Source organism: Crocodylus porosus, unplaced genomic scaffold, assembly GCF_001723895.1.
Source record: "Crocodylus porosus isolate Cpor-Errol unplaced genomic scaffold, CroPor_comp1, whole genome shotgun sequence".
Classification (NCBI taxonomy): Eukaryota; Metazoa; Chordata; order Crocodylia; family Crocodylidae; genus Crocodylus; species Crocodylus porosus.
In genome coordinates this window covers 56,553,716-56,567,208 of record NW_017728886.1, presented here as the reverse complement: position 1 = coordinate 56,567,208, position 13,493 = coordinate 56,553,716, and the positions used below count along the sequence as shown (strand labels likewise).

General features: G+C 43.5%; 1 protein-coding gene across 1 annotated transcript in view; it reads right to left on the bottom strand.

Annotated features, from left to right (window-relative positions):
* Positions 1 to 13,493, bottom strand: part of DNAH11 (dynein axonemal heavy chain 11) — a 270,897-nt gene that overhangs the window by 53,143 nt on the left and 204,261 nt on the right. Inside the window, exons 63-65 of the mRNA XM_019534456.1 lie at positions 9,640 to 9,813; positions 5,485 to 5,720; positions 3,011 to 3,133 (exon numbers count right to left, since the gene is read on the bottom strand). Of these exons, the coding sequence (XP_019390001.1) occupies positions 3,011 to 3,133; positions 5,485 to 5,720; positions 9,640 to 9,813 (533 nt within the window). The remainder of the gene's footprint in view (positions 1 to 3,010; positions 3,134 to 5,484; positions 5,721 to 9,639; positions 9,814 to 13,493) is intronic.

The window sequence follows — 13,493 nt, the reverse complement described above, 5'->3', positions numbered from 1 at the left end:
GTTTGCAGACACTGAAATCTGACCACTGGTCACATACTCAAATGATACAGGCACTAGAGGTGGATCTTCACTAATTGCCCCCCAGCATGGGTAGCAGTATAAGTTCCCCACCATGGCCCCTCTACAATTTCATCCCAAGCTCTTGAAAGCCTATGTTTAGAGGTATCCTAATTAAACTTAAGCAAATTTTTAAGTAAACAGTTTGCTAAAAATTCAGTTTGAAAAAAAAAAAGAGTTAGATTTGCAAAGTGAAGGAAAAAGAAGAGAAGAAAATCACTGTCTCCTTAATGCCTGGGCACACTGGTTAGAGTACTCTTCTGAAAGGTGGAAGATATGGGTTTAAAGGCTCTCCCTCTGCTTGATTCAGAGCTGGGATTTGGATCTGTATCACCCAAACCCTAATCACAAGGCTACATGTTATTCTGCTTTGGGTTTTTTCCAGCTCTAGTCACAGGTGTTATTTTATATGAAGTTCTTAAACATATGTTATACCAGAGAGAAACTAGGATAATCTCTATATCTAGGAAGTTAGGGTATTCTTTTGGAAAACTGAACACCTGGGTTTCAGTCCTTGTTTCATATAGTTTGTTATACCCAGAAATACAAACTGGAACAGCTTCAACATGAAAGACTGAGAAAACTACCCAACAGAACAGGGGCGGGCAATTATTTTGAGCGGAGGGCCGCTTACCCAGTTTTTACAGACTGTCAAAGGCTGCATGGGTAGCCCCACTCCTTGACAGGTGCCCTGCCCCTCGGTCACCATCTTGGGACCAATGATCCAGGGCCAACACCGGTGGGGATCAAAGTGGGATGTAGGCTGGCAGGGGTCCGTGGAGTTGGGCTGGGCTGCACCAGCAGGGTGTGGGGAGCTGGCCCGGCTCCATGGAGCCCCTGCCAGCTGGGACCCTGTACTCCTGCCACCCTGCACTGGGCCCCACCAGCACTGGTCCCGGGACACCGGTGCGGTCAATGTGCTCCCACTGGCCCCCCACCCACTCACACCCAGTGCCCCCCAGTCCCACAGTACAGGCAGGGGGCAGCACACAGCCCCAACCCCCTGCTTGCCAGCAGGGAAGAAGCTGGTGCTGACCATGGGGAAAAGTGGCCCCTCACCTGCCCCATGACTGGTGCTCCATGCTGCAGAGCTCGCAGCCTGCCTGGGGCTGCTTGTGCCTACTCCGGACAGCCCCGCGTGGGCTGCGAGTGGCTGCAGTGCGGGGTGCTGGCCATGGGGCAGGCAAGGGGCCACTCTTCCCCATGCTCAGCACCAGCTTGTAACCGCCCCATTGCCAGCCTGCCAGGGGAGCTGGGTTACAAGATGGTGCTGAGTGCATGGGGTGTGTGGAGAAAGCAACCCCTCCCTGCCCCAGGCCTGGTGCCCTGCACTCACAGGCTGCCTGTGCCTGCTCCAGACAGCCCTGCACAGGCTGCAAGTGCCTGCAGCGCAGGGCACCAGGTGGGCGAGGGACCACTTTTCTCCATGTAGGGAAGGAGCCCAGGGAAAAGCTGAGTGTGTGTGTGTGTGGGGGGGAAGCGGCTCCTCCCCCACCCCACGGCTGTTGCCCCATGCTGCAGGCACTTGCAGCCTGCATAGGGCTGTCCAGAGCAGGCACAGGCAGCCCCACGTGGGCTGCAAGCAGCTGCAGTGCAGGGCATCAGGCGTGGGGTGGGGAGGGACCGCTTCTCCCCCCCCCGCACTCATTCCCTGCCCAGGGTCCCACCCCCCCACTTACCTGAGCTTCCTGTGCCAGGGCAGCCACATGCTCCCAGGCCAGAAACCTCAGCTGGGGCTTCCGGCTAGGGGGTGGGGCAGACTGGACCCCGCTGTTGTTGGAGCCCACTGGGCTTCCCCGGGGTCATTTCTGACAGGAACCAAGGGCAGAGAAATATTAATTTTCCAAATTTTTTTAGGGGCCCCGCGGACCAGACAGAACGGCCTCGCGGGCCAGATCCGGCTTGTGGGCCGTATTTTGCCCACCCCTGTACCAGAATATCAGTTATAATATATCAGCAGGAGATGTAGGTTTAGGTGCCCCCAGGCAGTGGAAAAAAATTGAACCCTGAATCTTCTGCAGCCTTGCTGAGTGTCCCGACTGCAGAGCAATAGGTAAAATTGGCACATGAACACTCTGCCTCACTGAAGTTGAGTCTCTCTCTTTCATGAATTTGGCTTTGTTACAAATGACTGAAATGGAAACATAATCTTTTGTTCCAGGTCAGGTGAATCATTTTGTCTCTCACTCCCAAAATGAAAGATTCTCACAAAGACATTTTCCTTTTTTGTCAGTCATGACAAACTGAATTTTCCTGGACCAAAGCCCACAGAACTAGATAAAAAAGCATTTATTTATTTTAATTGGTCTTTGGGACCAGCTATTATCTAAGGGTAAGACATTTACTACATTAAGAGAGAGGAAAAATAATGTAAAGCCAGTAAGAATTTGCCATAAATACATTATGTTGTGGTAGAACAATTATTTTTTCATTAATTTCTTCTGATTTATCACATTGTTATAATATGTCAACCATAATAAGAATATTTGCTTTACATATAGGTTACAGTATAAATGCTCTTCTGAACATATGAGAGTCACTAAAAGTGGAAAGTCATTTTCCAAAAATAAAAAATTTGTAAATGTTCACAGAAATTGATTTACTCTCCCCCCCACCTCCCGCAATTTCAGATGCCTCTGCACTTATTTTTTTCCAGTTTTTACTAGTAAAAAAGAGAGAATTTATAGCAAAGTTTGTATAAGATTGCATGGGTAGCCTTGAAGACAGGAAAAATCAGTAGTTCTACATTTTAAAATCATAAAAAATTTGAGGTGTTTATACCCAGGTTCTCAATTTTTGATATGGATTCATTACCAGTTGTAAACCAGTACCTCTCTCTCTTTTTTTTAATAGTTGTATACCAAGCTTTGAGCTGATAAGGAACAGAAAAAACAATAGGAATAATGTGGCACTAAGCCTCATGTAAAAATCCTGATCATTCAAAAATACTTACCTCCCCTTTTTAGTTGTGTTTCTTCCAAGTAGATGATCAAGTACTGGATCTATTGTTTCACCCAAGTTTTCAATTAGGACGGTGTCTCCACAGGCCAAAGCTCTTTCAATGGTTTTCAGAAACCTTAGTATGAAAATAAAATCCAGGAATAAGACAGTTTTCTAATTATGTAATAAGCTGCATCTGTGACATATATTATAAACTGGAGAAAATATTTGTTTAAGGGCTCAGTTATAACCTGTCATATTACACACAGATATATCTCCTAATAGTTAATATTTTAGTGGTTTTGAGTAATAGTCTACTTCTGTGCTTTATTTTCTACTCATATAAAAAGGCATTCTAATTTTTTTAATGAAATAAGAAGACCAGGTCTCTGCCTGAAGGAGTTTCCAAGTCTTTATATAAACATTATAAACAAGTGTAGGATGGAATGCCGCAAAATAAATGTTAGGAGATTTTAGCATGCCTTCCTGGGTCCATTATTTATAAATGTCATGCTGCCTTGAAAGTGGTATTAGAACTCATACAGGGTCCTGGAAGAACTGTAATCCATAGCGAGGGTAACACATAGTGGGCTAGGTCTTCAAAGCCAAGTATAAAGAGGCATATTAGGCACTGACAGACATGGAAAAAAAATACAACAGCACTTTACTGGAAGAAGCAGCATTAGTTTAACCTGGCTCCCCAGTGTCAGCTTTTGATACAAGTGTCAAAAAGCCCCACTGAAGTGCCTGATCTATACAGATTTTGGGCAAACTGGGTTGAAGTAACAGGTTGCCTGTTCTGGGCATGTGCTGGGCTTGGCACAGAGGTGCACTGAGTTTAAAGCACCATTGTGGGCGTGTTGGCTTTTTTTAATGTCTGCAAGCAGCCAAGGTTCTTCTGTTAGGAAAAGAAATACTAACTGAAAATACAAGTCTGTCTTTGTCTCTTTTAAAAATCCTATCCTAATGAGATTTTATAAATAGTTAGAAATAAGAGAATTTCTTAGATACATAGTGAGTCCAGCTAATGCGATGCTTTGTCTGGATGTGCTCTGTGCTTGCTGTGGGGGTGCACCAAGCTTAAAGCACTGGTTTTTTTCCCCGATGTCTGTAAGCAGCCAATGTGACTGCAAGGTAGATATGGCAAAGAGACTGACACAGAGGAACTCAGGTCTGGAAGAGACCTCCCTGAGTCCAGACCCTAGAAATCACAGGCAGCAGGTCATATAATAGTCAAGTAAAAGAAGTCAAGAGGCGTGTCTATGTGAGATGTTTACTGTGCATTTGACTAATTAACTGCCCATTAAATGTCTAAACATCTACATGTGTGCACCTGTTAGGGTGCACAAAACTAATACAAGCTCTACCCTGCTGCAGAGTATTTTCATACGCAGCAACACACATGTAGAAGCTGACCCAGCTGGCTGGGGCATGAGGATGCTTCAGTGTGGGGGCTGTCTGCTGAAGCACGCTCGTGCCCCAGCCAGCCTGTCTGCAGCATACTGAGCCCAGTTGGAGCAGTCCCGGGCTGACAGGCTGACCCACTCAGACTCCCTGCCAGCTGGGGCTGCTGCCACTCAGCTCAATGTGCTGTGGTCCTAAGTGTGTAAATGGCATGCCCAGGAGCTTCCCGTGAGCAATAAACTGCAGATCAATCACCTCTGCGGTTTATTGCTTCGCATTAATGGCACTTGTAGACGCACCCAAGGAGGAAGAGAAAAATGCTGAAAAGCAGACAGCGAGCTGAAAAGCTCCTCAGTGATTCAGAGGTTTTAAAAAGTGGTATTATTGAGACCACATGCTGTTCTAGGCTATGCAAATGCCTGCTGTTCCTGGATATCAATAAAACGAAGTCTCTTTGATGATAATAGTCTCTTTGATGATAACAGTCTTCAAAGGTTTATAAAGTTATTAGAGAGCCACATGGTAGCATGAAAAATAACATTCAGCTGAAAACCTACTACAACCCTCTCCATAAATCAGAATCATCTTGAGAAGGGATAAATCTGATCCATTCCAAAGGAGTGATACCCATTTAAATGCAATTTAAACTTCACTATTAGAATTCAAAACATCTTTGATAACCAGGAGAATACCTAATATTGGCTAAAGTCATTTGTGAAAACATTAGACTGAATCTCTCACTCTGCAATGGCTACATATATGTCGCCATCCTATTGGCTAAGTTGTACTGTAATCAGGAATCTGAACAAAAGCCAGTATGTCAGGATCTTAGTTTTGGAAAAACTGATTTTACTATCTTGCGGAATGCATATCAATCTATATTTTTTCTCTAACTTGAAAACAACACAGCAGAAAAAGTAGAGCTTTTTAAGTGGAAAATGATACTATGGAAAAATAGGCAGCAGTAATGTAATGCTTCATATTTAAAAGAGAATACATCACAATAAACCAAAGCCCTGGTAAAAATTAGAATAAACTTTAAAACAGTGAAATGGGAAAGCAAATTCTTCAGTCTACACATACCCTTTCTGTCCTAGATGTATGACTTTAAGGTCAGTTCCATATTTATTCTTTATCCATTTAATTCCTTGTTGCTGCGGATCTATGATCAGAGGCCAGCGCTCACAGTTCGTTAGAATAGCAGCATTTTCTGCTGACATTCTATCACCAGGTAGGCCTTCGTTATTCCATGCTGCAATTGTAGCATCATCAGTCAACATGGCAATCAGGTCCAGGCCTTCAGTTATTGGAATAGGAACCTTTGAATCAGAGTGGAATATAATGATCTAGCAAGGTTACAAAATAGTGAGATGAGACTCTGTGTGAGGCACAAGATAACAAGGGTCACTAGAAACAGATGTATATTGTATGGAAACGAAGGCAAGGCCCTGTAGACTATCAGATGTCAACAGAAGCATCAGAATATGTAATGTGTAGAAGACAAACACTATTTCATGGGACTAGTGTAAATGGAATAGTCTTTTAAGAAACCAACTTCAAAAACTATGATTTTGTTAAAAGAAAGTACATGTTGTATATCACAAACTGATGCATATATAGTGTTAACCTTTAGAGCAGATTATATTGGTACAGATATAGTGATCATGAATAGTACATAATGGGCAGAGAATAAAGATTTTCTAGAGAAAAAAGTTTACTGTTTCTTTACAGATTATGTGCAACATAGGTAGCTGCATAACAGGATTCTCACACCAGCTTTCTTAAGAGCTCATCTACTACATAAGATTCCCCATATATATCTGTTCTCTGCAGAGGCAGCCAACTAGGTAACAAATCAAGCATAACAATGTTCTTTTGTTATATGGACACTTCTTCACTGTAAATTGGATTGTGGTTTCCAGTGCACTTCATTTAAGTCAAAGCACCAGCAAGTAGTCACACTTTCTCTAACTGTTATTCTGCCATTGTGTGTTTTAATAAAATCAGAAATCTCAAAACAGTACTTAGTGAAGGTGTGTGCAGTGGTGCTATAGATGCAGTGAGAGACAAAAAAAGGATAGGAAGAACAATTAAATTAAAAAATTCCAAGTATTTTAAGGAAACCTCCAAATAGGCAGTATACTCTATGGCTGGTGAAAAAATGTGAAATTCCTACTGATTCCATCAACTTACAATTTTATCTCAGGTTTTTATTTTTGGTGAATACCAGCCTGATCTGAATGTCAAAACTCTAAGTTAGATGAGAACTACTCCGCATTATCAATCCTATAAGCCAGTGGTTTTCAAACTTACCCAAATCACTGAATTCTTTCATATCACTTCTTCTGCCATAGAACCCCTTCCACTGGCTCCATGGACCATGTGAGTTGGCATGGAGCTCCCTGGCCCGCCTTTCCATTACCCCCAATCTCTGATGACCCCCTGATGACCTTCTGTGGAACCCCAGTGCTCCACAGAACAGTCTGAAAACCATTGATCTAAGCCTTCTAATTCCCTAACCACTCCAAAGTTGTCTTCGCATTGTGATTTTTAGCATACTATTCCTCCCTACCATATATACAATATCTAGGTGTTGAATTAATACTTTAGTTTCTTTTTAAAAGCATAGAGTCAGATCAAGAAGCATGTCATTTTGGTAGTTATTTACTCAAGAAATAACTGCATCTATTTTAGGTGAGTCAAATTTGTACAAAATTAACACCAAGATGGAAGGCACCATATCTCCAGTTTAGTTACTGTGGCAACAATTTTGTTGTTAGACAAAACTGTTTCTGTTTTGTAACAAAGGATGTATTTGTTTAAAATGGCCTAAATCATGATTCTAATCACATAGCTGCCAACTTCACAATGTAAACTACCACGTAACCAATGCACTCAAAATACAAACACATCGGTATGTGTACACTTCCCTGCATACAGCAGACATACCTATGAGTGTATATAGACAGATAGCAGATAAACGCATTTATTTAAACACTTAGGACGACTAAGAATAACATTCTTTTACTGATAGGCCATAAAACAAGCAGTCTCTTTAAGTTAGAGAGCTGAAATAAATAGGTCTGCATAGCTGATACAACTTTGTGGTGGTGTTAGTGTTCTGTGACAAAGGAAGGTATGCATTTTAATGCACAATTGTATCTTTTGTTCCCATACCTGTACAAAACTAAGAGAGTGCACTACCTTCACTATTGGCCTTTAGAAAGAAGAGCATTTAGCAAGGACCTCACTATATTTTTAAAACAGAATTTATTAATCATATCTCTCTCTCACACTGGGAGAATTGTCAAAACTGAAACAAGCAATTTTGCCAGCTGCCTTTCAGTGAAAGCATCTATTAAAAAACTGTACTCTGAAGATGATGATTTTTCATGGTAATGGTCACCAGATTCTAAGGGCCTTCCAATGAGCTAAAGATGTTTGTAGCTTCATGGAAATGTTATCTAAAGACAAGTAAGTACAAAGATGTCTGAAGAAAGGAAATAAAATAGATAATTTATACAGTTTTTATACAAATATAGATAGCAAAGTGGAAGTAGGTTTTTAAGAGGCACTTCAATGTGGACAGATCAGGTCTTTCAGCAGAGACTGGGAGATCATACACAGTAGTGATCACAAATCTAAAAGATGAACAGTAGAAAAACCTCTGGTCATACCCTGTTCACTTTCCTTTTCATCATCCACTCTCTGCCACTATGTGACACAGGCCTATTTGTTGTTTAAGGGACTGTGGGCTAAGGACGACTAAGAAACACTGTAAGCCTCCCTTAGAAGGAAGACCGCTGAGTAAGCAAATGATTCCTTGGGACAAAACAAAATATAAAAAGGGAAGGGATTGAGGGTGTAGATTTAAAACGAATTCACCAAGGGGAGCAAAGGGAGGGAACACTGAGCAAAGCACATCAGACAGTGTCCATAGGCCTTTGAATGAGTTCAAGGAGTCCATGGATACTGCTCAGTGAAACTATGCTTGGCAACAGGATCAGACCAGGCATAGGGAAGTGGCCGTGCAGTTACTGGGGACTGCCCCACCCAGGTACAGTGAAATAAGTGGATGGGGAGTGTATAAACAAAAAGGTGAGGGGAATAATGCAGCCAGAACCTCAGTGAGAGGTTCTGGAGGAAGCAGTGAAGGGGCTATAGCCTGATGCACTCTAGGCAGCTGTGTGCCAAGATCTTCCTCTGCTCACAGAAGAGACAAGACATCTGTGAAGTGCACCAGATACATACCCATGGATACTGGGCAAGATGGACCTAGAGTCTGATCCAGTAAATGACAGTTTTTATGTTCTTATGAGGGTAGGAGGACATCCCAGTGGCTAGAACACTGGACCCATGGGTGCAGGAAACCAGGACAGCTTAGTCATATACCTCCAATGTTTGCTCGGCACCAGTTAATCTACTCTATGCCTTAGTTATCCATTTTAAAAATAGGGATACCACTTCCCTTCTTTCCTTGGAAGATGCAAGGTAAAATGCTTTAAGAAGTTTGAGGTGCCAAGTTATTACAGTGATTTGGGCCACAAAGCAAAGTAGACAGACAAAGTTAGGCAGCATTCACAGAGTGGAGGGGATGGAATCAACACAAAGCTTTGCAGGGGAGTAAAAATAGACATAGGTAGAGCGATACAGGGCTTTTAAGATTAAAGTGATATAGACAAGAAGGCCATCCAGGGGTTCAGATGCTTGCATGTTGCATCTTGCTCCTTTAAAAAGTTGTGTGACAAACTCAGTAAGCAAGAGAGATCAATTTATGGCAATGTTTTATGAACTGCTGGGTGCCGGGAGATGTATTTTAAGGCTCTATGTATATTATATCAAAGACTCCTATCAAATATTCATTTTACAAGTAAAATGCCTCTAGCTGCCATCCTTACAGACTCTTCTAGGAACTGAAAGTTAAGCAGAGTTTATCTTTACACATCACAATCAGTAATAGCTGCTATTACATAGGTAATTTGGCCTACGACAGATGATGTAGGAAAGGAAAAGGAACTCACTCAAGTGTGCATATCCCAAGTAGAAAAACAAATAAACAACAAAAAAATCAGTACCTACAATCTGAGAAAAACGTTTTTGCTGAAAGGTGTATGTGTCTCGTATGCCAACTCTGCAAAGTTGTTTTAGTTACTTAAGCACAGAACTGTACTCTTAAGTCTTCAATTGGGGGGTTTTAAGCTTCAAGCATGCACTGCCATTTCCTACAAGGTGTTTTACCTCCTGTGATCTAAGGAAAGGGATCCACAGATGCTCTACCAGTTCTTGACGATACTGTTTCATAAAGGATCCAACATAAGACACAAATGCTGCTGTTAACAGGACGTCACCACATAATGTCTTTTCTTGTGCTTCCAAGTGTTTAATAGACTGGCTCCAACGAATGTTTTCAGACTGCAAACCACAATTATAAAATGTCATAAACAAACATATTAATCATAGCTTTAAACTTGAAGTTGGCAGAAAAGTTAACATAAAAAATACCAATGGGTTTAAAGCAAGGCTATTAAGAGACTGACTCTTTCTTTATGGCACAGCGGTCCCGTAAAAGGTAACAGATGCAAGTACTCAGATGATAGTCTTGGGGCTGAAAGAGCAAAGGGATGGTGTCAGGGCACTTTTGGTCCATTTTATGCATGTATTCTTGTACAGTCTGGATTTCCTGATATCTACAGCAAATTACAAAGGGCTGACCTATGACTGGACTCTCAGTCACACCACAGTGCCCAATTTTTAGTTAACCATCACAGAAATATCAATTTATATTTGGGGGAAATGTTGTTTTTTGTCAAATTGAACCTGAAAACCTGAAACATACAGGGACACTTATAACTAGAAAAATATGTTAACTGAACATTGGTTGTTTACGAAGTATTTTCAATTTAGTGGCAACAGATCAGAAATGCTCACTTCAATTGTTAAAATTTGACATTATGTAGAACATGAGTTCCACAAAGATAAAAGTCAGATTTTCCATTTCTAATCATTTCTGCTTTAAATATGTAAATCCAAATTATCCAGAAAAAGATTCTAAGTATTTTTATCTAAAATAAGAGAACGTTGTTTTTCATGCTGCATGAAATTAACCTGTGGAACTCATTGCCATAAGATGTTGTGGAGCTGGTAGCTTAACCCAGTTCAAAAGAGGATTGGGCAAATTCCTGGAGGCAAGATCCATCAGCGTTGAATGTGGCAGTCTCTGAGTACAGTCTCTGAATCAGAATTTGCTAAACCTCTAAATGATGCAATGGGAGACGAGCAAGCGGTGGAAGACTCTGGATATACCCATCTTTACCCTCTTCCTCAGCATTCATGCTCTGCAAGTATGAGAGACAGGACACCAGGCTAGCTGGACTTATGGTGCCCAGTGATGCCTCCAGGTGGCGCCTGACCCAGGCCGGGGCAGCCGGGGCCAGGGCAGCCCTACATGAGGCCGTGTCAACCCGGAGGTCTGGAAGGGGACCAATCCGGTGGACCAAGCTGGGTGACAGTTCCAGGGGCTTGGCCACAATTCTGGCTTCACCCTGGTGACCTGCCTGAGTGCCGGCCAGGCCGAGGCCATCTTGAAGGGTCCCAGCAGGTACGTGGGGCCCCGGGGTTGGCGCCCAGCGACCCCTCCAGGTGGCGGCTGGCCTGGGCCGGAGCAGCAGGGGACTGGGCAGCCCTCCACGAGGCCATGTCAACCTGGAGGTCCGGAAGGGGACCGATCCGGAGTGCCAGGTTGGGAGGCAGTTCCAGGAGCCTGTGGGAGAACTGGTTGACCTTGTGTCTGCTGTGGGTCTTAGAAAAATTTTGCTCTCCTGTGTTGCAAGCGGTTGACATGGGCTCCCTGGCGTGGCCCGGAAGTCTGTAAGGGGTCATTGTGAGCGTGTTGCCCGACCATTTGATCCAGGTGGGCAGACACTTTTGGTGCCTCAGCCCGGTGGTGGGGCCAGGTGCCACATTCATAAAACCCTACTTGAACTCAAAAATGTTCACAGAGATTTTCAGGAACATGGTTTTCAGGACCCTAAATGCCTATCTTTGGTTCCAAAAGGGCGGTCAGAGAGACTTCCAGGGCAGAACCATGCTGCACCCAAGGGCCAAACCCAAGTTTTGTGCCCTGCTGCTGAGAGGGGGATGGCGGTCCCCCCACTGGTGTTCAGGCAAGGCAGTTACCTCTCCCCCACTTTTCTTTTCCTCTCTACTGATTGATGAGGCAACTGCAGTCACGTCAGAGAGGGCCTTTACTGGGCTGGCGGTCCCCCCACCGGTGTTTAGGTGAAGTGGCTATGTCCCCAGTGAATGGCACTTCAAATATTCTCATGTAAAACAAAATGCTTAGTTGAACATGCATTTGAAATGTCACCATGCAAACTCATGAAGCAGAACTTGATGTGCGTGACAGTGTTTGTGTCTCAGGTATAAGACAGCCAACAAATGGTGGGATAGAGACTGTTTTTGTTTAAATCACTAACAATTACCTCTGAAATTTAGCACTGTTCATTTGAAGTGTTTTAGATTTGCAGTACTTTCTGCAGAACTCATTAGATTCTTCCTTAAATCATTTACTGAAGGCAACCAGACAATAAATCCATTAATTTACAAGAAAGCCTTTTGATTTATCCATTATCTCTCCCTATTGTCACTAGTTGGTAAGTCATAAACAATAAAGTGCACCCACCTCATTCTGCAAAATAGCTTTGAAATTTGAAGATTTACTAAACATAGAGTGATCGTCTATTTAAATCTTCAGTAATTTTACTATACCACCCAACCACCATAAATCACTAGTGACATTGGCTAACAAGGGTTTAAGAGTTGGAACATGCAGTGTAATAAATTTCCAGACAGTTAAAAATCACTATAATTTTATTCTAATGCATTATAGATTGCCTGTAATGTCATCCTGGCCGAGGTGACCCATTTCTAATTTTGAACAGCTGTTCAGCTCGGGAGTTAGTTAATGATTAAATATAAATTGCCTGATTTATTAGTCTGAATGGTTGAGCTTCCAGGTCAATGCTATATAGACAAAATCATCAGTCTTGATGCTTTTCAGAAGTTAACTGTCTCCTGTTCTAGTAAAAAAGAATTTATTCTTGGAGGAAAAGACTTGACATTCTCAATTAATCCTTTTAAATATTTTTCTTTAGCTTATATAAAAACATTACTAAAGATGACCCTTAGCCTGTAGAAACAACCCTTTCCGGATTCAATATAAACTGTTAAAAGCAAGACTTCGTTGCTACCTCTGGGCATAGACCAACAGAACTTGATGGGATTACACAAGATAGTAAGACTCTGCCAGCTTACGGTGGTCTTAGTTTTGTCTGGGTCCAACCAAAACCTCTCCTATGTAGATAATAACCAGGGATCCGGGTTTTCCATTTCTCATGGAAAAATGGAGAAAAACATGGATTTCTCATTTTAACAATGAAACATGCGGATTTTTCGCTTTTGCTTTCTGTGGGCTCACAGAGTTCCAGCCTGCAAGGAAGTGGAAGGAAGGTGGTCAGGCAGAGGGTGCCATATGCACATAGCTGCCAGGCAGCTTGGAAAGCAGGTAAGTCTGGGGGGGAGGGTGGGGAGATTGAGGCCCCTAGTGAGGGAGGGAGTGAGATGGACAGGGGTGGGGCTGGAACTGCTGCCCAGCTAAGCAATGCATGGGGCTTGGGACCCAGGGCCGGCATGCACAGCTGCAGAGCCCTGGTGAGAAGTGGGACTGAGCCTTGGGTGGCTCATCCAGGGAATAGGGGAGAGGTAGGGCTGGCTTCCCGCTGCTGCACACACTCCTGGGGGGGCCAGGGGGACCTGTGCCCCCCAGATCTGTGTGGGGCAGGGGTGGGCTGCCCACTGTGAGCTCAGGCTCCCTACCCTGTCACCCTCCCCAGGGCCCCTGCAGCCCAACAGGTGTGACTCAGCGTGGCAGGGCACAGTGGGGCCGGGTGGAGAAACTCCCTCGTGCTGCAAGTCCCATGTTGCCCTGGCAAGGTGTCCCCTGCCTAACAGCAGCAGGGGCAGCAGTGTGGGGTTGTGCCCCTTGCTCTTCTGGAGTGGGCAGGGGGTGCATCGCCAGGGCAGCACAGAGCCTG